The sequence below is a fragment of the Diabrotica virgifera genome, chromosome 7 (assembly GCF_917563875.1).
Source record: "Diabrotica virgifera virgifera chromosome 7, PGI_DIABVI_V3a".
Classification (NCBI taxonomy): Eukaryota; Metazoa; Arthropoda; class Insecta; order Coleoptera; family Chrysomelidae; genus Diabrotica; species Diabrotica virgifera.
The window spans coordinates 171,250,785-171,271,820 of NC_065449.1; the positions used below are offsets into that span (position 1 = coordinate 171,250,785).

At 34.1% G+C, this 21,036-nt stretch overlaps 2 protein-coding genes across 3 annotated transcripts in view; both read right to left on the minus strand.

Annotated features, from left to right (window-relative positions):
* The window catches only part of LOC126887628 (alpha-1,6-mannosyl-glycoprotein 2-beta-N-acetylglucosaminyltransferase-like), a 119,410-nt gene extending 104,312 nt beyond the window's left edge, over window positions 1-15,098 (minus strand). Inside the window, exon 1 of the mRNA XM_050655233.1 lies at window positions 14,952-15,098. Coding sequence (XP_050511190.1) covers window positions 14,952-14,958 — 7 coding nt within the window. The 5' untranslated portion in view covers window positions 14,959-15,098. The remainder of the gene's footprint in view (window positions 1-14,951) is intronic.
* The window catches only part of LOC126887627 (alpha-1,6-mannosyl-glycoprotein 2-beta-N-acetylglucosaminyltransferase-like), a 51,406-nt gene extending 31,807 nt beyond the window's left edge, over window positions 1-19,599 (minus strand). The window contains exons 1-3 of one of the 2 annotated variants that reach the window (XM_050655231.1): window positions 19,522-19,599; window positions 11,432-11,623; window positions 6,029-6,389 (exon numbers count right to left, since the gene is read on the minus strand). In XM_050655231.1, the coding sequence (XP_050511188.1) occupies window positions 6,029-6,389; window positions 11,432-11,504 (434 nt within the window). In that variant the 5' untranslated portion in view covers window positions 11,505-11,623; window positions 19,522-19,599. Of the gene's footprint in view, window positions 1-6,028; window positions 6,390-11,431; window positions 11,624-14,951; window positions 15,156-19,521 lie in introns of those variants that run through there. The other variant, XM_050655230.1, reaches the window with a different exon arrangement.
* Window positions 19,600-21,036: the final 1,437 nt, after the last annotated feature.

Sequence of the window (21,036 nt, forward strand, 5' to 3'; positions counted from 1 at the left end):
AAGAACAAATATGTAGGTACAAGCTGAAAACAAAAAGGGGTATAATTCAAGAAGAAAACGAGCAAAAATCTATAAGGAGAAAGATTTAGTTGCAATAAAAAGAACCCAGTTCGGCCCAGGACTTAAACTTAAGATAAAGTTCTTAGGTCCTTACGAGATTGTCAAGGTTAAAGATAACGATCGTTATGATGTTATAAAGATTGGTGAGCATGAGGGACCAGTGCGAACATCAACGTGTGCTGAATATCTTAAACCGTGGGTCGACAATGAAAGCGACGAATCCGAGTCGGATTCTGAATAGGATGGCCGAGTGTAGGATTACATTCGTTTAAGTTATTTTATTTTATCATAAACGCGAGCCGAAAGCCAGTTAAGTGGCATTTGCCTAATAATAAAAAAAACGCGATAGATCTATAGGTTCAGCATATCATTGCCAAGTGACAGTATTAAAAGTCAGAAAAAAGTCGAGTTGACATTAAGACGCTGATGATAGGGGGCAGACGGCCTTTTTCATCAGAATAAAGACGAACGACGAAATAAGATAGCATATTTTTGATATAAAGCCGTTTTAGATGTTCAGTGTTAATTACCGTTCACATTAGTTGTTACATTATCCTTGTAATTTACGAGTAAAGTATTTGCTGTATCCTAAAATCGACCTGTGACCAAAGAATCAACCCTAGACACTAGACAAACAGAAGATAAAAGCCTACATACTTATTATAGTTAGTATTTATCAGCCATATGACTATAGGATGTGAGTCACTTTTTTTTTAATGGCATGGACTTTATGTCATTCAGCCAATCACAACATGAGTATTAGTGTCATGTGTAGTGTGTATGTTGAGTAAGTGTCTTGTTACTTTGCAAAGTCGACGTCATTGTCTTTACAAAGAGACGCTAATTGTATCCGAACGTCTGCGGTCCCTCCGGCGAGCACCGATCCCACAAGGACAGAAACTATATTCATTTATTAATTTATAATAAATGAAAAATTTCTGACCCTGGTGACATTCGAACCCACAACCTTTCGGATTTTTTCGATCCAAAGGCAGGCGCTCTTACCACTGAGCCACGGAGGGGGTCATGTGAGTCACTTCCCACATAACAATTTCATGTTCTTAGTAGATTCATAGAACATACTTATCAGAAAAAGTATATACTGAGAATATGCGTAATTACCATTGCGAATGTGCAGAGCACATACTGAGTATATACTACATTACAGTACTTAAACGTTCTATGTATATACTTAGAATGTACTACCGCGCACTTCTTTTCAGTATATACTAAGAATATACTTTTTAGAACATTCCAAGGACGTGCTATAAACCTATTTATATATATTTTTTTATATATATACTTAGAACGTACTACCGCACATCTTTTTAGTTTATACTAAGAACGTACTTTTTAGAATATTCCAAGGAAGTGCTATAAACCTTCTATTTATATACTTAGAACGTACTACTGCACATCTTTGTATTAGAAGAATATATTTTTAAGGATATTCTAAGAAAGTGCTATATTTCTCTGAAGTATGTTTTCAGCATCTCCTAATCTCATCTTAGGTTCTACTGGTTCTACCAAATACCTATTATATTTACGTATTTTAATGGCAAATGAGAATGTAGTTAGTAGCTACATTCTGCAATATTACTTAAAAAGTAAGTACATACAGTGGAACCCCGATAAGTCGGCCACCGATAACCCGGAAGTCCGGCTAACCCGGACCGATTTTCATCAGATAAACATTTTGATTTTCAATATTTTGTATTTTTCAATTTAATTGTGGCTTATTTCCAATCAAAATAGTTAATTATCAGAAATCCTTTCAACAATAAAAATGTATGTAATATAATATTTGAGAGATAATGTGTCTAGACTCTCTGTGTCGTGTACTTATGTGTGTAATTTGAACACGAGATTAAAAATGACTCATAGTACACGCCGCAGAAACAACAGCCAGCTGTCTGTAGTATCTATTCCTTTTTATTTCAAACTGTCAGCATTGTTTAGGAAAGACTATTTAAAAAATTCTTTTATAAACAATGGTCTTTAGTATTGTGTGTCTGGTATTGTTCTGCTTACGTTTGGGTTTGGTGTTTTCTTTAGTAATTTTAATGAGTAGGTAATACTGTGCATATTTATAAATATATTTCATGTTATTTCAATTCTAACGGAGTTTATCTGTAAGTATACCGTATTTTATTAATTTTTACCATATTCTCCGGCTATCTCGGATTTTCGATAACCCGGATCGGTCGTGGTCCCGATTAATCCGAGTTATCGAGGTTCCACTGTATTTATAAATTTTAGTTATCTATATAAACTATTATATTATAATATTTAGCTAAACTAAACTATGTATGAGTAACTAAAATTTATATTCTTATATGTACTTACTTATATGTATTTATTAAATAATATTGAGTTACCAAAATAGGTTATACCTATTTTGAAGCACCGCAAACAAAATAAAGGAGATTATGATGTTCTTTAGTCCTAGTACTTTATCATTAGTCTTCATCCTTAACACTGCATAGATACAAATAATGTCTATTTTCGATTTCATATTTTACCGTTGTTCAGGTAAGAAATGGTCAGAATAAGACAAGACGGGGTTAGGGGGGATATGTATTGTGAAATAACAACATCGGTGCACCGGTGGTTATAGTGTTCCCAAACGGAGGGAAATTTCACTTTTTTGCGGGAATTTTCAACATAAAAGGTGATAAAGGGAAAAGTTAACTCAAAAGGGAATTTTTGTTCCAGTCCAAATTGTAAAATATTTAAAAAAATCAAAATATTTGAAAATAATTAAACATATCTTCTGAGATTTTGTAAACAGGAGGGAATTTTTTTATAAAAGTGGGAATTTTTAAGGTTGACGGAAAAAGCTTACTCGACGGTTGGCAACACCAAAGCCGTGGTTTTTGGCCATAGATAAGGGGGTGGTTTGGCATGCTTTGGTTCTGGAATGGCCCGTATTGAATTGAATGTACCTAAATTCAAATTCCAACGATGTAAAAATACTCATGATAAATTCGAAATGGTAAAGTTATTTCAATTATGAAAACGAATTTTTAATAATAAACGTTAATACAATTATTGTTTAAACTTTTTTACCATACAACAATTTTGAAATGAAATTCGTCCAATACTACCTACATACATAAATTTTATTAATTATTCTAAAATATAACGAAGTTGATAATCTATAAGGCTAATATTATTCATACTTCATATACATACATATTATTTTTAAGATATTTTAAAAGTATCTACTTATAAGTATGTGTTAAGAATGTACAGTGGAACCCCGATAAGTCGGCCCCCGATAACCCGGAAGTTCGGCTAACCCGGACCGATTTTTATCAGACAAACATTTCAACAATAAAAATGTATGTAATATAATATTTGAGAGATAATGGATATTTGTGTAATTTGAACTACATATACGATAGTAAAAATGACTCATGGCACACGACGTTCATTGTCGTGTTATCGGAAACAACATGCACCTGTAGTATCCTTTATTTATTTCAAACTGTCTTAGCATTGTTTAAAAAAGACTAAAAGACTATTAAAAAATTATTTTTTAAACAATGGTCTTAGTCTTCACTGTTATTAAGTAACATAACATCGTTGCGATTGAGACCGTATTGTGTGTAGTACAGTCGTACTGTTCGCTTCCGTTCTGTAATTGTTCGTAAATCTATTCAGATTTTGTGTTTGCGTGTTTTTTGTCTACGTAATGGCAACAAAACGTAAAACTGTTGTAGTGACAATGGAAAAGAATCTAGAAGCATTAGGTAAAATTGATAAAGGCGTAATTGATACGTAATTTAGATGTGTACTGTGCATATATACTTCATGTTATTTCAATTATAACGGAGTTTGTCTGTAAGTTTACCGTATTTTATTAATTTTTACCATATTCTCCGGCTAACCCGGATTTTCGATAACCCGGATCGGCCGCGGTCCCGATTAATCCGAGTTAACGAGATTCGACTGTACTTATAAGTATGTGCTAAGAATATTCGATAAAGGTATATTCTAAGAATAAACTTTTACGAATATTCCGAGTTACTACGTACACGAATGTACTCGCGCAGTATATTCGGTACGAGAATATACTTTAAAGTATATGCAAAGAACATGAAATTTAGAATATTTTTTAAGGTACATGCTATGCTTGTACTACGCATATTCTAAAAAGAATATACTCCGACGAATGTTGGTAGTCTATGCTTAGAACATGATACGAACCAGTGCCGGATTTACCACTAGGCCGCGGCCTAGGGCCGCAAACAAAAGGGGGCCGTTATTCTACTAAACATGTGGTAGGATTATGCTTTAATTACATAATCGTGAATATATGGTGGGCCGTTAGGGATAATTTGGCCTAGGGCCGCAAAGCACTGATACGAACATCATTGTTATGTGGGTTAACATCAATGTAGGTACCTGAAACTGAAGACCACAACTGAAAAGAAAAGAAGGGAAACAAATAGGTTCAGTTGTGGAGTCGGGTAAAAAGAAAGATAAGTGAAAAAATAAACTCAGGTGAAAGTTAATTGAAAGCAAGAAAGGGAAAATGCTTTATTAATTGAAACAGAGAAGAAAACTTAATAAATTATCAAAAAAAGTAAAAAAAAATGGTGTTACCTACATTGAGTTCTTTCCATAAATAAATAATATTAACACTTTAAACATATAACACAAGAACACACAGACGAGACAACAAATAGTTAAAAAAAGGTGGTAATAGGAACTAATAGCAGAATAGCACTAAATTTGTTAAACTGAAAAGTTTCATATTCTAATAATTTTTAATAAATATACATAAAAGTTAAATAGATGACATTACTTTTTATTCCATTTTACAAACAAAATATCAAACACAGATTTATTGGCTGTGTTTCGCCACTTTTATCTCTACCCTCAAGAACTTGCCCATATGCTTGTTAACCTATGCGGCATTATCCGTCTATCCAATCAAATTCCTATTAGCATAATTTGAGCAAGAAATCATGTTATTGAATACTTTAGAAATCACTTCTTGTAACGGCATCATTTAGTTTACTTGTAAGTTGACCTGATGATGCCCTGCATATTGTAGAGAGCGAAACCGGTCGTCGGAAGTTAAACAATAAATGATTGTGTTTTTTACTTCATTCCTTAGTAAAATCATTGAATCTTCTAAAGCTCCCGAGAGATTAGAAAATGTCAATTGGTCTTAACCTCGATGAAGAAAAAATCCAAATATGAACCTCGACGTGGTAGTAAGACGGGGAACATCCAATGGGATGGGATAGGTAACTAAGATAGAGACCGAGGGATTGCCGGTATAAGCAATCTCGTACTTACTGGCCAACGTCTTTGGACGAAGGATCTGGTAGGTGTAAAGGTGGGCATTCACGGTCATGCTATCGCGTCAAATGGCATGGTATACAGCCAAATACTGATCGTGAGTGTTGATGTTGAATCCTGATCGCCTTTTTTGGCGTGATGCCAAAATCCGGATTTCCATTCGCTTCGTAATCCATTGCATCATGCCGTTGCTTGACGCCAAGCCATCATGCCGTCTGCTCGTTAGTAGCGATATACCGCGTCATGCCATCGCGCCACCCTCCCGTCAATGTTCAAACCCACGTCCATTTTTCGTTCATTCTACGCTGAGTTCTTCTTCGACGATCTTCGGAATCCGACATTGTGTGACATTGTGCTTCTTCACTTAACCAAGTCAAATAGGAAATGATCATCAATTTGGAGTGATCGTGAATAGGCTATGCTTTTGGTGTCAATCCATTTGACTGAAGCCATTTGACGCGGCCAAATATTGCCTATTAATATTGGATATTAAAAGATTATTGTATTTGGCGTAGGTACCATCAGGTACCTAAAGATTTTCTAGAAAAAATTGGTTTACACGAATTTATAGATGGACTACATACAGGACGTTGAAATGCAACAAGCGCTCCGATTAAATAAATAATAAATAAATAAAATAGTTCACACTTACAGGTCTTTTGTAATATTCCTAGGACAGTCTCCGGGATCCTCTCCTGGAAATTCGTACGGGTGAGATTGTATGGAGTAGGGATAAAATATTTGTATCACTTTGCAAAAATCAATGCTTCTGATCAGATTATTGATTTCCTCGTCATAGTAATCATGAGAGAAAATAAGAAGGGTCTGAGAAATACCAGGTGCTTGTGCTAAGCTGACAATTAAATGGCTCAAGTAAGTGATTCTGTCGTGTATTTGAACTAGTATGACAATCGAGTCGTTTTGAAGCGGTTCAAATATATTTTCATTGTAAACGATTTGTTGTCTGTTGTATTGTGCTATACTTCGTTTAATCTCAGATATGTTTAGAACGTCTGTAGAAATAAATTTTGAGAAACTGCTGTTAGCGAAAGTAATACTAGGGCGGTCCGATAAGTACTTAGCCTCCAAAAGAAAAACGAAAATTTTGGAAAAGTGGTGATTTATTTCCAAATATAGTCTCCTTAAACCGAACTACTAAAAATTATAGATGAGGAACATATTGATGTTTTAGTGATACTCTTACTCTGAAAAAATGGTTAACATCGATCTTTATTTGTCTCCCTAAAACGAAAAATGCAAGAGAATGCGGCGACTACGGCAACATTAGCTCGATGTCAAATGTGCTAAAGTTGCTACAGAAAGTCATCCATAAATGAATATATCATAAACTGGACATAGGCATTAATGATACGCAGTTTGGGTTTCGCAAAGGCATAGGAACGTGTGAAGCTATTTTTTTCACTTAATATACTAATACAAAGGTGCCTGGATGTCAATAAGGATATATACCTATGCGTGTTTTATTGACTTTAATAAAACATTCGACAAAATACGACATGTACAATTAATGCATGTCCTGAAATCAAAGAAGATAGACTACAATGAAAGTTCACAAAATGATATATTTTGGAACTGTGATAACGGACTAACTAGATCCAGACATAGAAATAAAACGTAGAATAGCAATGACTAAAACTACTTTTATGAAAATGAAGTTATTTCTTTGCAATAATTATCTCAGTTTAGAACTAAGACAAAGAATGGTTAAGTGCTATGTTTGATTCGTACTTTTGTATAGTGCAGAAGTGTGGACGCTAAAAGTATCGATCATAAAGAGAATTGAAGCATTGGAAATGTGGATTCATAGACGAAAGCTGAAGATACCTTGGACAGCAAGGAAAACTAATGAAGAAGTACTAAGTAGGGTCAACAAAGATAGAGAACTGCTAAAGACTGTTAAACATCGAAAAATGTCTTATCTGGGACATATAGTGAGAGGAAGTCGATAGGGCCGTAGAGGTGTAGGAAGACAACAAGTTTCTTGATCTCTCATTCTCGAGAAGGAACTCAGATACCAAATGCAGGACAATTATTCCATATTGCAGAAGATCGAGAAGCCTTCGCAATGGTGATCGCCAACGTCGGATAATTCTGATATGGAACGTGAAGAAGAAGAAGACTACAATGATCTCAGGATTATATTGAATCTATACTGTAAGCAATGAGCAAAAGTACGTATTAACGAACAGTTTTCAGAGGAAAATGAAATCAGACGTGGGGTGAGACAGGGATGTGTGTTGTCGCCAATTCTTTTTAATACCTACTCGGAGGAAATCTTGAAAAAAGGTGTTGAGGGTGAAACAGCTGGAGTAAAGGTAAATGGAGCTCTCATTAACAACATTAGATATGCTGATGACACTGTCATCTTAGCCGAAAATATTGAGGACCTTCAGAGGCTGGTGACAAGAGGTTTGGACAAGAATACGGTCTAGCAATGAACGTCAAGAAGACAAAATGTATGAGAATATCGAAAACTCAAAGAAATGGCGAGAATCTCTTCATAAACGGAACCAATATCGAACGAATAGACCAATATGCATCTCTTGGAACAGTGATTAACTCACAAAGGTGATTACTTCCAGGAAATCAAAATCAGAATAGAAGAGGCTAGAGCAAATTTTAACAACATGAGAAAAGTGCTCTGATCAATAAATTTGAAATTGGAGCAAAGAGTTAGATTGGCTAGGTCGGTTCTCAACCTTTTTTACTCAGCGACGCACTAACGTACTCCTTAAAGATTCGCGACACCCTTATATGTACAAATTTTTGATAGTGGTATAGGATATTGATTATGTATTTTATAAAGGAACTACAACGTTAACATGGTTTTATGGTTTCATATAGTCAATGGACCTCTATATTTGAAAAAACCGCGGAGTGCTACCATTTAAATTGGTGCGTTTTTGAGAAAGAGGTGAATTAGTCCCTAGGCACAGGACGAATTATGGTGAGTTCTATACACATTAAGTGCAAACACGTCTATAGGAAAATTATACCAGGTTAAATTTACTATCGAAATATCACATTTTAAAGTCCAGAACATGTTTTTTACAAAAATATATCCAAAAGAAAAGCAAGAAAAAAAAAACGTGAAAGATAAAAATTTTGTTTTTTGTCCCATAACTTTTTTCCACGGGGATATAGGTATAGTATAGGCATTGCGTCACAGAAAAAAAACTTCCATCCTTCTTCTTTAAAACGGCGTTCAGTAGAAGTCCCTGTGATTTACAATTTCAAAATATGATTTTTCAAATCTCGCCACTCACAGCGATTTTGGGATATTTTCCTTGTTACTTCGCAAACATTGTTCTGTAACTTTTTTCTACGCATTTCTAGGTATACGCAATGGTCCATTTAGTAGAAAGAGAAGTCAATTAACTTTAAAATGTTCTATCGTAGAAGTCCGTATGGCTATATTTAAGCAAGATGTGGTTTTCAAAATTTTATACTTTTAATGATTTTTGATATATTTTACGATTATTTTTAAATTTCTCATTATAACTTTTTTTATTGTATATTTGGGTATATGTATTGTGTAATAAAAAGGAAAGCTCATTTTCTTTACTTTAAAATGGTGTACTGTAAAAAAATTCTAGGACTATTTTTAAACAAGATATGCTTTTTCAAAGTGTGACATATACACATGCAATAGTTGGAACCATATGGAAAACTTTTTTAGTATTAATTTTATGGAAAAAAGTTATTCTTTATAAAATGCTGTGCCTAGTCTGAAACCTAAAATGCGATCATCAGATATAAAATTTTATTAACAGTGTACGAGGTATGTTAAAAAATATTAATTTGCTCAGGAGTAAAGTACCTTTATATGTCACAATATCGAAAAATATTATTAAGAAAAATTATTTGGAATTAAAAATTATATAATATGCAATTATATTCTTCTAATTGAAAAAAAAAATAAAAAATTTTAAATTTTTTTCAAATTACGGATACTCTTGGATATCCTGCGGATATCTTGTTTAAAAATAGTCCTAGATTTTTTTGGAATACACCATTTTAAAGTAAAGAAAATATGCTGTTTTCTGTTATACAATGTATATCCCTATATGTACAAGAAAAAAAGTCAAATTGAGAAATTTAAAAAATAATAAAAAATATCAAAAATCATTAAAAGTATGAAACCTTGAAAAAGCAGAACTTGCTTCAAAATAGTCAAGCAACCTTATACAATATACCATTTTAAAGGTAATTGACTCCTATTTCTAATAAATGTACTATTGCATATACCTAGAAATGCGTAAAAAAAAGTTACAGAACAATGTTTGCGAAATAATGGGGAAAATGGTCCAAAAATGCTGTGAGCGGCGCATTTTGAAAAATCCTATTTCGGAAAATATAAATCCTAGAGACTTCTACTAAACGTAATTTTAAAGAGAAAAATGTTGTTAATTTCTTCTGAATGAACTAGAATGTCTATACATATATCCCCGTGAAAAAAGTTATGGGGCAAAAAAACAAAATTGCTTTCTTTCGTGTTGTTTTTTGCTTTTCTTTTGAATATATTTTTGTAAATAAAAATATTTTGACTTTAAAATGTAATATTTCGATAGTAAATTTAATCTGGAACAATTTTCCTGTAGAAGTCTTTAAAAAGTACATAGCACTCACCCTAATTCACCCTGTGTCTAGGGACTAATTCATCCATTTTTCAAAAACGCACCCATTTAAATGACTATATGAGACAATAAAATCCCGTTAATGTTGTAGTTCCTTTTAGCTCTCTTATTTTGAACATAATCAATAGCCTAGTAGGTAAGTACAGATGAATATATTAAGCATATTATTTTTTATTTCGTAAGAACATAACAAGAACAATATGCATTATTGGTGTATTATAACAAGTAAAAAAATATAAATAAAAATATCATATTCGTAAATCTCGCGACACACCTGATAGGTTCTTCCGGCACACCAGTGTGTCGCGACACGGTGGTTGAGAACCGCTGGGCTAGGTGCTATGTTTTCTCGACTTTGTTTTATGGAATGGAAACTTGGACCTTGAATGCGGCATCAACGAAAAAACTAGAATCATTCGATCTGTGGGTGTACAGAAGAATTCTGAAAATATCGTGGAAAAAACACGTCACCAATAAAGAGGTTCTGAAAAACATAAATAAAGAAAGGTAAATCTTAAATACCATGAAAACAAGAAAATCTCGGACATATTACACGTGAAGAGAGATACAACTTGCTCCAATTGATTATGCCAATATGCTGTGAAAGATTCAAGGAAAAAGAACATAAAGATACGCAGAATAACGTGGCTGCGCAACCTAAAAGAGAATGGTACGGATGTATATCAAATGAACTTTTGAACATAGCTGTCGACGGTGGTGTGTATCGGTGGATCCAAATTTCGTTGAAGGTTATGAAGCAACGTAGAAACTCCTTTAGATTACTCTTAAACAGTCTCAGACATTACACTGACACACGATCTTTTGAGATGCCTACCATAGAGAAATAAAAACAATGTTTTTATTTCTCTATGATGCCTTGTTTTTATTTCTCTATGATGCCTACTGTGTCAACTATTTCGCAAACCTTCAGATGTTCTGCAAATAGGCGATCGTGGATTTTTCATGTTATCCTCCCTGGTAGCCGTTTTCGGGGCACCTGGGCGTGACTCATCAAAAACCGACGTGCGACCACGTTAAAACTCGATAAACCAATTTTTGTCGGTCGCCATTGAAGGAAAAGAGTCACCGTACACAGCATTCAAGCACTTTTGGATTTCACCGCGCAATTTCCCTTCCAAAAACAAAAATCTAGTCACCGACTGATATTGTCCTTTTTTCATTTTTTTTTTAATTACCGGACACGCTCCTTTTTACATGCGATTAAAACAAAACTATTTGGCATAGGCCGTCTACAAGAATAGGATAGTATATGTTTCTTGCGATAGTAGCGCCACCAGGCGGAGAGGCTAAGTACTTTACGGACCACCCACGTAATAGAAATATTTTTTAGCCTTGGTGATAGAAATGTGTGCAAAATAGCTGGAATGGAACCATACTCAGAATAACCGCGTTACTATCGTTTAATTCTAAGTATTGCGGGGATGAACCATTGATGCTCAGGTACGTCATCTGGGTCCATATGAATACCAAGATGAAGATTACTAGGCCAGCGTGGATCCATGCTATACCACTGCGACGACGCCATATTTGGCTACTCCGCTGCTCATTGTACGGCCTAACCACCAGACCTACAGCAAAATACAAAACTTACTTTTGTTGTTTAAACTCTTTCTCAACAATTACACTTACTAATGATGGATTTGACGTAGGCATATGACACAGTAGCCATTATTTAGCCGCGGGAAGAACAGAAAAGCTGTATGACAATTAGCCGAAAAATGTACCGCCAAACTATTAATTACTGAAATAGATTTCTAGAGGAAAATACAATACAAGAAATGACGATATTAGGAAACAAATAAGACTACAAAAGAATATAATAAAATATATATAAGTGATAGAAAAACAACAACTTGTATTGTACAGACACGTCAAACAAATAGGCCTGGATCCCGCGTACCAAAAAAAGTTGATTAATAGCAAGCTGAAAATTTGTTAATAGGTTAACGGTGTCTAGTCAGACAAACTTTTGTGTACGGGAACACTGGAACAGGGGAAGTTGTAATTGTGGAACAGTTTAAAAATTTGGAACGCCAAATTACGAAAACGTCCCATGTATTTTGTCGCACAGAACTTCCAATTGATTTTTTACCGTTTCATTAAACTCTCATGGAAAAATCAGACTGCTATTTTATCACCAATATAATTCCTGTTATTGAACACGTTCTTCGTGTTCCACTCATTAAAATGCCCAGTTGGTGATAAACACCAGTCTGATGTTTGCATGAGAGTTTAATGAAATGGTAACATATCAATTGGAAGTTCTGTCCGACAAAATACATGGAACGTTTTCGTAGTCTGACGTTCCAAATTTTTAACATGTTTCACAATTAAAACTTCCCCTGTTCCAGTATTCCCATACATCAAAGTTTGTCCGACTAGACACCGTTAAGCTATTAACAAATTTTCAGCTTGCTATTAATCAACTTGTTTTGGTACACGGGATGCAGGTCTAAAATGGAAGAAAGCAGAACCCTCCAAAAAATATTAGAATGGACCTTAATATAGAAACGCAAACGAGGAAGATCTGCAACAAAATAAAAGAAGGGCATCGCTAAGGCGATGTCTAACAGAAGTCTTAGGGAAAAAGACCTAGAAAATAGAAATGAGTGGCCATTAGGAACAACAATAGATACAAGAAAACAACAATGAATCCACAATGGAACATGGACGAAATGCAGAACACAGAGAAACATCAAAAATATATAGAACAACTTGAACAAACCTTAAACTCTGAAACAGTTTACAATGATATAGAAAAGCTGTGGGAAACGACTGCTGAAATAATAACCAAGACGGCTGACAAGATCTTTGGAAGGAGTAGGCAGAAGAGGGCAAAAACATGGTATGACGATGAATGTCGGAAACAGCTGGAAAAAAGACAAACAGTAAGGAAGACATGGATACAACTACAAACAGACAAAAGTAAAAAGGAATACGACGACTGCCGAAAAGAAACAAGAAAAATGATACTCACAAAGAAAAGAAACTACGAACAGCAAAAATATGAAGCTATGGAGAGAGACCGACCCAAACCAAGCTCCAGAGAATTCTATAAAGCAATCTCCACTGAGAAAAGAGGACATAGAACCAATTCTATCCATACACTGAGAGACAATCAAGGCCATATGATAATCGGTGATAAATAATTAATAGAAGAATGAAAAGGATGTTTCAGGGACCTTCTAAACATCATACAGGAAGAACAGCACAAAGAAGAGATCTATATAACAGCAGACATGCCCGTAGAAAGATGCCCTCTTTTGAAACATGCCCTCTTTTGAAAAAACCCGAAAGGCCTTAAATAAGCTGAAAATTCACAAAGCGCCGGGTACGGACGAGATACCAGCAGAATTTCTGAAATATGGTGGAGAAACACTACATCGCCAAATTCATCAATTAATAACACAGATATGGTTAGAAGTAAGGATACCCGCAAGATGGAAGGAAAACATCATAGTGCCCTTCCACAAAAAAAGGGGACAAAACAAAATGCGCGAATTACAGAGGAATTTCACTCTTAAACACGGCATATAAAATCCTCTCAAACATCATTCTTAGTAGACTAACCCCTTATGCTGAAAATGTCCTAGGAGAATATCAAGCCGGTTTTAGGGCAAACAGATCCACAATAGATCAATTATTCACGCTGAGATAGCTTCTAGAAAAGGGATGGGAGTATAACAGACCCATACACAATCTCTTCATAGACTTTCAACAGGCATATGACAGCGTAGAAAGAAGCCAAGTATAGAATGCCATGGAGGAGTTCTCAATACCACAGAAACTTATTCAGATGACTAAAGTCTGTATGGAGGGTGGAATATCAAAAGTAAGCGTAAATAATAAACTGTCTGACAGCTTCGAAATCAACAATGGACTCAAACAGGGTGATGCGTTATCTCCACTACTTTTTAACCTTGTATTAGAGAAAGCCACGAGGTCGGCCGAAATAAAAACAGAACTGCTATCGGTTCAAGGTTATTACTAGCATACGCAGATGACATTGATCTCGTTGGAGACTCCATCCTATCCACAAAAGCCATTTTCAACAAGGTGGAAGGAGCAACAAGCGAAGTAGAGCTGAGGATTAATGAAGAGAAGACGAAATATATGTGTATAAATAGAACGACACGAAGAGACAGGATAGGACAAAATGTGACGGTCAGCACCTTCAATTTCGAAAGAGTACAACGTTTTAAGTATCTGGGGGCCGTAATCACAGCTGACAACGATGTTACTGAAGAAATAAAAGAAAGAATCCAATCAGCAAATCGCTGTCTACTCGCACTGGATAAGCTTATAAAATCAAAAAATCTTACAGGAAGTTCCAAGATCAAAATCTATAAATCCATCGTCAGACCTGTACTAACATATGGTTGCGAAACGTGGACCATGACCAAATCAAACGAAGAAAAGCTCAGACGTTTTGAACGAAAAATACTTAGAAAAATTTTCGAACCTCACCACGACATTAACACAAACCAGTATAGGATCAGAACCAACTTCGAATTAAAAGAACTCGACAATGGCAGCGATATTGTCCAAGAAATTAAATCACAGCGACTAAGATGGGCAGGCCACGTGCACATACTTCATAACGAGAGACTTGTAAGACTGGTATGGGAGGAGATTCCTATAGGCAAAAGACCACTCGGACGTCCCAGAATGCGATGGAGAGATAACATCCAAGCAGATCTCCGAAAAATTGGAAGGTTGATGGAAGACCGAACAAATTGGAAGAAAGCTGTACAGTCAGCCAGAACCCACCCAGGGTTGTAGCGCTACGTGATGATGATGATGATGATGATGATGATTAGGAACGGAAAGGCGTATTATGCTATGAAAACAGTTTTAATGTGTAAGTATTTTTGTTAATACATTTTTATTACTTACATGCCATTTTATTTATTAAATGGGCAGCATCATCTTGTTGAACATCATTTTATGAATATACGGATAAATATCAGTGTTACAGTGTTAGGGATCTAAATTCACACTTCTTAGTTTTTCACCAATCTTTAAATTTCGTTAATATCCAACTCTCATATCATACATACTATTGCCACAGTATAATGCTAAAGAATCAGTAGGGTCTGGTAGGGTCACTCGTCACTCCTCGAAAAATTCTCTGTTCTTTATGTTCTATCATATGTGACATTGTCACCAAATTCATCAACAATTTTAGTCGCTATTAATAGCAGAATGACAGTTAACGGTATCCTACGTTTACCGTGATTGGTCGTTTTTCTCGCATTCAAAATTTTGTCTCAGGAATGGATTGCAAACTTGGAACCGCCAAATTCGAGAGTGAACTAAACTGATTGTTTAGCATTAAACTATGTAGTCGAGGAAATGAAGCTGAAAAAATGGCAAGACCTCGCAATTTTTTCGTCCAGCATCGATTTGTACAAAAATTTGGGATTAGACTCACTACACCCTCTAGTTCTTTTTCTATATTGAGCCGTTGTACACTGTTGGTTTTTTAAGGGTGAAAACTACCCCTAATTGTAAAAAATTATAAAATAAAATTTGAAACTTTAATATTGTCAACATTTGGTTCTTATAAGTTACGTACTGATTGTTTTATGCTTTAAGATATACTATCATAATATTTCAACCCTTAAAACCACCCTTGTTGGAGCTATATACAAAAAAATTTACTTATCCTAAAAGAATAATTTCGACTTGCATCGATTTACATAATAATTTGAGATTAGGATCATCTCACCCTGTATTTCATATTCTATATCATGCTTAAGGGCGTTGATTATTTTTAGGGGTGTAACTACCCCTTATAGTCAAAAATTATATAAAAACATTGTAAACTTTAATATGGGTAAAATTTGGTTTTGATTGGTTAAATAATGATTGTTTTATACTTTAGGATATAATATCATAATATTTCAACCCTTAAAAACCACCCTCACGCCCGGTTTCATAATCAGTTAAAGTGAACTTTAAGTTTTAAGTTGGTACCCTTGTCAATGCAATTCATATGGGTAAATGTCAACGTTAAAGTCAACTTTAGTTAATGTTCACTTTAAGTTGATTATGAAACCGGGCGTTAATAACATTAGTTTTTATAAGTAGATATTTTAATAAATCTATACAGAAAAAAAAGTAGAATTAAAGAATTACAAAAACATTTATTTACACAAAAATGCGAATTTACAAATATGTACAAATACAAATAGTTTTTTAATCATCTTCCAGTATACGAACCGGTTCTGTGGTATTATACATACATTGAAAATTATCCATAAGCGGACTATCCGAATTTTTCGAAAAAAAATTCGTTTTATAAACATAGCTCCTTCATTTTTGGCGATAAAAAGTTTTTTCAAAAATGACTTTGTAGGATTTTTAAAGAACTATAAGATTGTGTAAACTAAATTCCGTAAGATCTCTTAGTTTTTAATTAGGGTGGGTTTAAAGGGCTCGAATAAGGGGGTGTTTGCTCGTAAATAGAGGTTTTAAACAGCTATATCTCGCTAACTGTTTACTGTAATGAAAATCCATGCACAAGGGAATTTTAGTTATTAAAAAAGTTACAATTTAGTAGTCTATCATTTTTTTCGTATCTCTCCAGTATTTTCAGAGATATTTTGAAGTAAAAGGTGAAAAATGGGAAATTCCAAAAAATGAATTTTTCTTTAAACTCCAATTTTTCTAAAATTATGCCTTTTAAATAGGTCAAACTTCTTGGGTGTATTGATAATACAAATATAAAAGGAATTACAGAAAGGTGAAGACCAATTTTTAATTAGGAGGGTAGTTAGGGGTTTTTTTCACTGATTTTTTTCATAGAGAAAAGCAGGTACCGAACTTTTTTTGATCATAAACCGCTTAATTTTCAGGCTAGGAACTTTTATTATTATTTTTTGAAAGGCCTAACTGTATACTTGAAAAAAGATTATGTAAGTTTTCCTCGAAAAATGCAAAGTTTTTCCGTTATTTTACTTTGAATATTTCAAATTATGCATTTGACGAAGAAAGCTAACTTTTAACATGACGTATCTCGGTTTGTATTAGTCTTAAAGATATTACAGAAAAAGAATTTTGTTTGTGTTACTAAATGATACAATTTTGATATCTACAGTTTTTTTTGATTAAATGCATATTTTTCGAGGTATTCTCAGAAAACCCTCTAAAAAAGTCGATTTTTTCATCGAAAAACGGTTACTTTCAAGCGCGAATATCTCGAAAAATATTATCGAATATGATCGATTTTTGATAAATTAGATTTTGACGATGAACCATATAAAAAGCATCCATAATCAATGATTGACCGAATATACGATTTATAGAACATTAATGCTATCTTTGGGTCGGCACCCCATCTAGCTTTACGTATGCAACGAAGCATGTTTAAACCTTTTTCGCATTTGTTGATAATGTGATTCACATGGAGTGTCCAGGTTAGTTTTTTGTCCAAAACCACGCCCAGATACTTATGGTGAGAGGATACATTAATATCAACATTACTTAAATTTATACTGGTAGGGGAACTTAACCTATGTCTAGTGAAAAAGGTGATGCTAGATTTCTCAGGGGATAACGTGAAATTAAAAGCCATAGACCATCTTTTTACACATTGCATTATCAGTTCCAAATCGCATAAACACTCATTATATGATTTACGGCTGCTGTATATACAGAAATCGTCTGCATACTGAATGATTTTAATTGTATTATTTGTTTCATTTAACATGTCATGCAATTCTGCAGTATAGATATTAAAAAGTACTGGACTTAGGACTGAACCTTGCGGGATTCCGACTGATAATAATCGAGGGCCGTAAATGTGATTTTCTGAATCTCGAATGAAAACTTCTCTGTCCCTATACAAATATGTGATTTTTTGTGCGAATTTATAATTTAGACCGTATTTTATGAGCTGTACAGTTAGAATATCAATATCCAGAGTATCATAAGCCCCTTTAATATCTAAAAACAAGCATGCCGTTATAAGATTAACGGAAAGTGCATTCTGAATGTCGGAAACTAATTGAGCTAATGCTTCAGAGGTGCCATTGCCTCTGCGATATCCAAACTGATTAATAGGTAATAAACAATTACTTTCAAAATGCAATATTAATGAAATGGGTCTGTAAGAGTTAGGTAGACTTAAATTTTTGTTGGGTTTAGCAAGTAAGCAAATTACAGTTTTTTTAAACTTTGGTCATATAAACCTTGCAACCACCAACTATTAAAAATATTTAAAAGAATTTCTTTAGCAATTGCAGGCAAGTATTCAATCATTTTATATGTAATGCTATCAAAACCCGGTGCTGTACTTTTAGATTGTTTGATTGCTAATCGTAATTCCTCCAAACTGATAGGCATATAAAATGATTCATTGCATGCTACATTACTATTGAATTTACTGAAGTCGATTTTATTTGATGCAAATTTGGGAATAAAAAACTCAAAAAAATCGTCCACCATATCAGCTGATATACTGCCTGATCCCGTTGAGTCTTTGTTTGATATTTTTTTTATAAATTGCCAAATTTTAGTAGGGTGCGTGTTTTTATTAATACTGCTTATGAAAGATATCCAGCTATCTCGAGCTTTTTTAGAAAATAGTAATTTAGTTTGACTAGCTACATTTTGGTATTGACAATAGTTTGTATAGTTGGAGACAGGTTTATACTGGTTCAGGGCTTCTTTTCTGCGACGAAACATATCATAGCATTCGGTATCCCACCATATTGGACGTTGAGTTACTTGTTGTCTTGCTCTTTTTAGGGGAATAGTTGCGGATGCTGCCTCCGAGACCTTTTCCATAAAAATAGAGAAGCTTAGTAAATTGGAGTTTAGATTTTGGTTTGTACTAATTAACGAATTTTCCAGTATAGTGGAGTATGCAGACCAATCAGCTAATTTATCATTCCATTTAGATGCTGGATTTTTATTTATTATAACTCTATCCCTAATAATTTCAAATTTGATTAAACAATGATCTGAACCTAACGCATCTGGTACGACATCCCATACACAACAATCACTAGCCAAACTAGCAGAGCAAAATGTAATGTCTACCGCCGAAGGTAGCTCTTCTGGACGAGAAATTCTAGTTGGTTTACCATTATTGAGAACAACATAGGTTTAAACATGCTTCGTTGCATATGTAAAGTTAGATGGGGTGCCGACCCAAAGATAGCATTAATGTTCTATAAGTCGTATATCCGTTCAATCATTGATTTATTGATGCTTTTTATATGGTTCATCGTCAAAATCTAATTGATCAAAAATCGATCATATTCAGAATAGGTAGTCAATACGTATAATATGTGTTTAGTCAACGCCATGTGCTGCAATTCTAGCAGAAGCACAGGAACCTCCTCTAAACCTTATAAGAGAATTATTGTCTGAGAAGTTTCTATTAAAGACCAGGATTTTCGACTCACATAAATTATTAAAATTAACAGTTTTACCGAATATAACTTAAAATTCTTACTGAAGAATTAAAACTTCTCCCCCTCTTACAGATGATTACCTAGAAACTAACAACTTTAGCATTAACACTAAACAAATATTACCCACATACTAACCTTTCTATTGAGGAAATCGCAATCGCTTTCCAAAGATCATAAAACCTACATACAGAAACTTACCATGCAAAAACAATAAAACTATAAAATTAATTTCATCTGAATTTTCTAATTATAAATACATCTATAATATCCAAAACATGTAATAGTGTAGGTAGCGCTTATTATGTTTCTAATATAAAAAGTGGTATCTACTTAATTATTTTATACTAGGTACCAAAATTTACATCTATCTTCACTGCCTAACTTTATGCTATTGAAAGATCTCTAACTTACGCGGTTGAACAGAACTTTGGAGACATGGTTATACTATCAGATTCTTTATCTGCTCTTGAGGCAATATCACAATCAATAACCAAAAAAACATAAAATGAGTTGTTATGCCATATTAAAAAGACAATCGCTCGATTTAAATATAAAATAGCAATGGCTTGGTCTTTATCCGGGTAAAATGGCATGCCGGAATCAAAGAAAATGAGATAGTGGATGAAATGGCAAAGAATTCAGCAACTTTAAATGAAATAGTAAATTTAACAATCTCCAGTGATTACATTCCAGAATTGCATAAAAAATTAAGAAAGAAATGGGAAACTATTTGACTCAAGTTTGTACAAAACTTGGAGGAATCCATACACTTACGTATACCCACAACTTCCGCAAAATATCCCAATTATATATTTGATTATCACGTTACTTGATTTTATTCCACATCCCTAAGGTCCGGTTTCACCATCAACAAATAATAGTCTGGGCAGATTATCGGAGAATTTTAGGAAAGTTATTTACCAGCAATTTTATTGCTGGAATCGAATTTTATTATTCTATATATTAATAATACAGGTATGCTAAGTCCGCAGATAGTGTGCTACTTTATTTTATAAACAAAATGCGCCCCCAAATCGTGTTTTTTTGTTCAATTATTGCTCTATAACTCCAAAGTTTTTAAGTTTACACCAAAAACACCCAAATGAAAATTCACCGTAATTAAATTCTGCATAGAGACATGTTTTTCCCGATTTACTTCGACGAAAATATTTTTCGGAAAGACTATAATATACTTGGAAATCCCCAAAAGATGGCAAAGATGGTACTATCATGCGAAACCGAATCGATTACATCACGATAAATCACGAGATAAAGAAACAGCTGCAAAATTCCAAAATATATTAGTGCAGTCACTGAAGGTGGATATGAGCTATTACCTCCGATTTCGTTGAACCTCCATCGATTTGCATGAAAATTGGTGAGTGGTTAGCGAGTATCTCAAGGAACAAAGGTGACATGGTGCCAACTTGCGCTTTTACCCAGGGGGTGGATGCCACCCCTTCTCGGGGGTGAAAATTATTTTAATAAAAATAACCCTATAATTCGATAGAGGGATAAATTCTAAGCAAAATTTATTATATAAAGTTATTAAAATA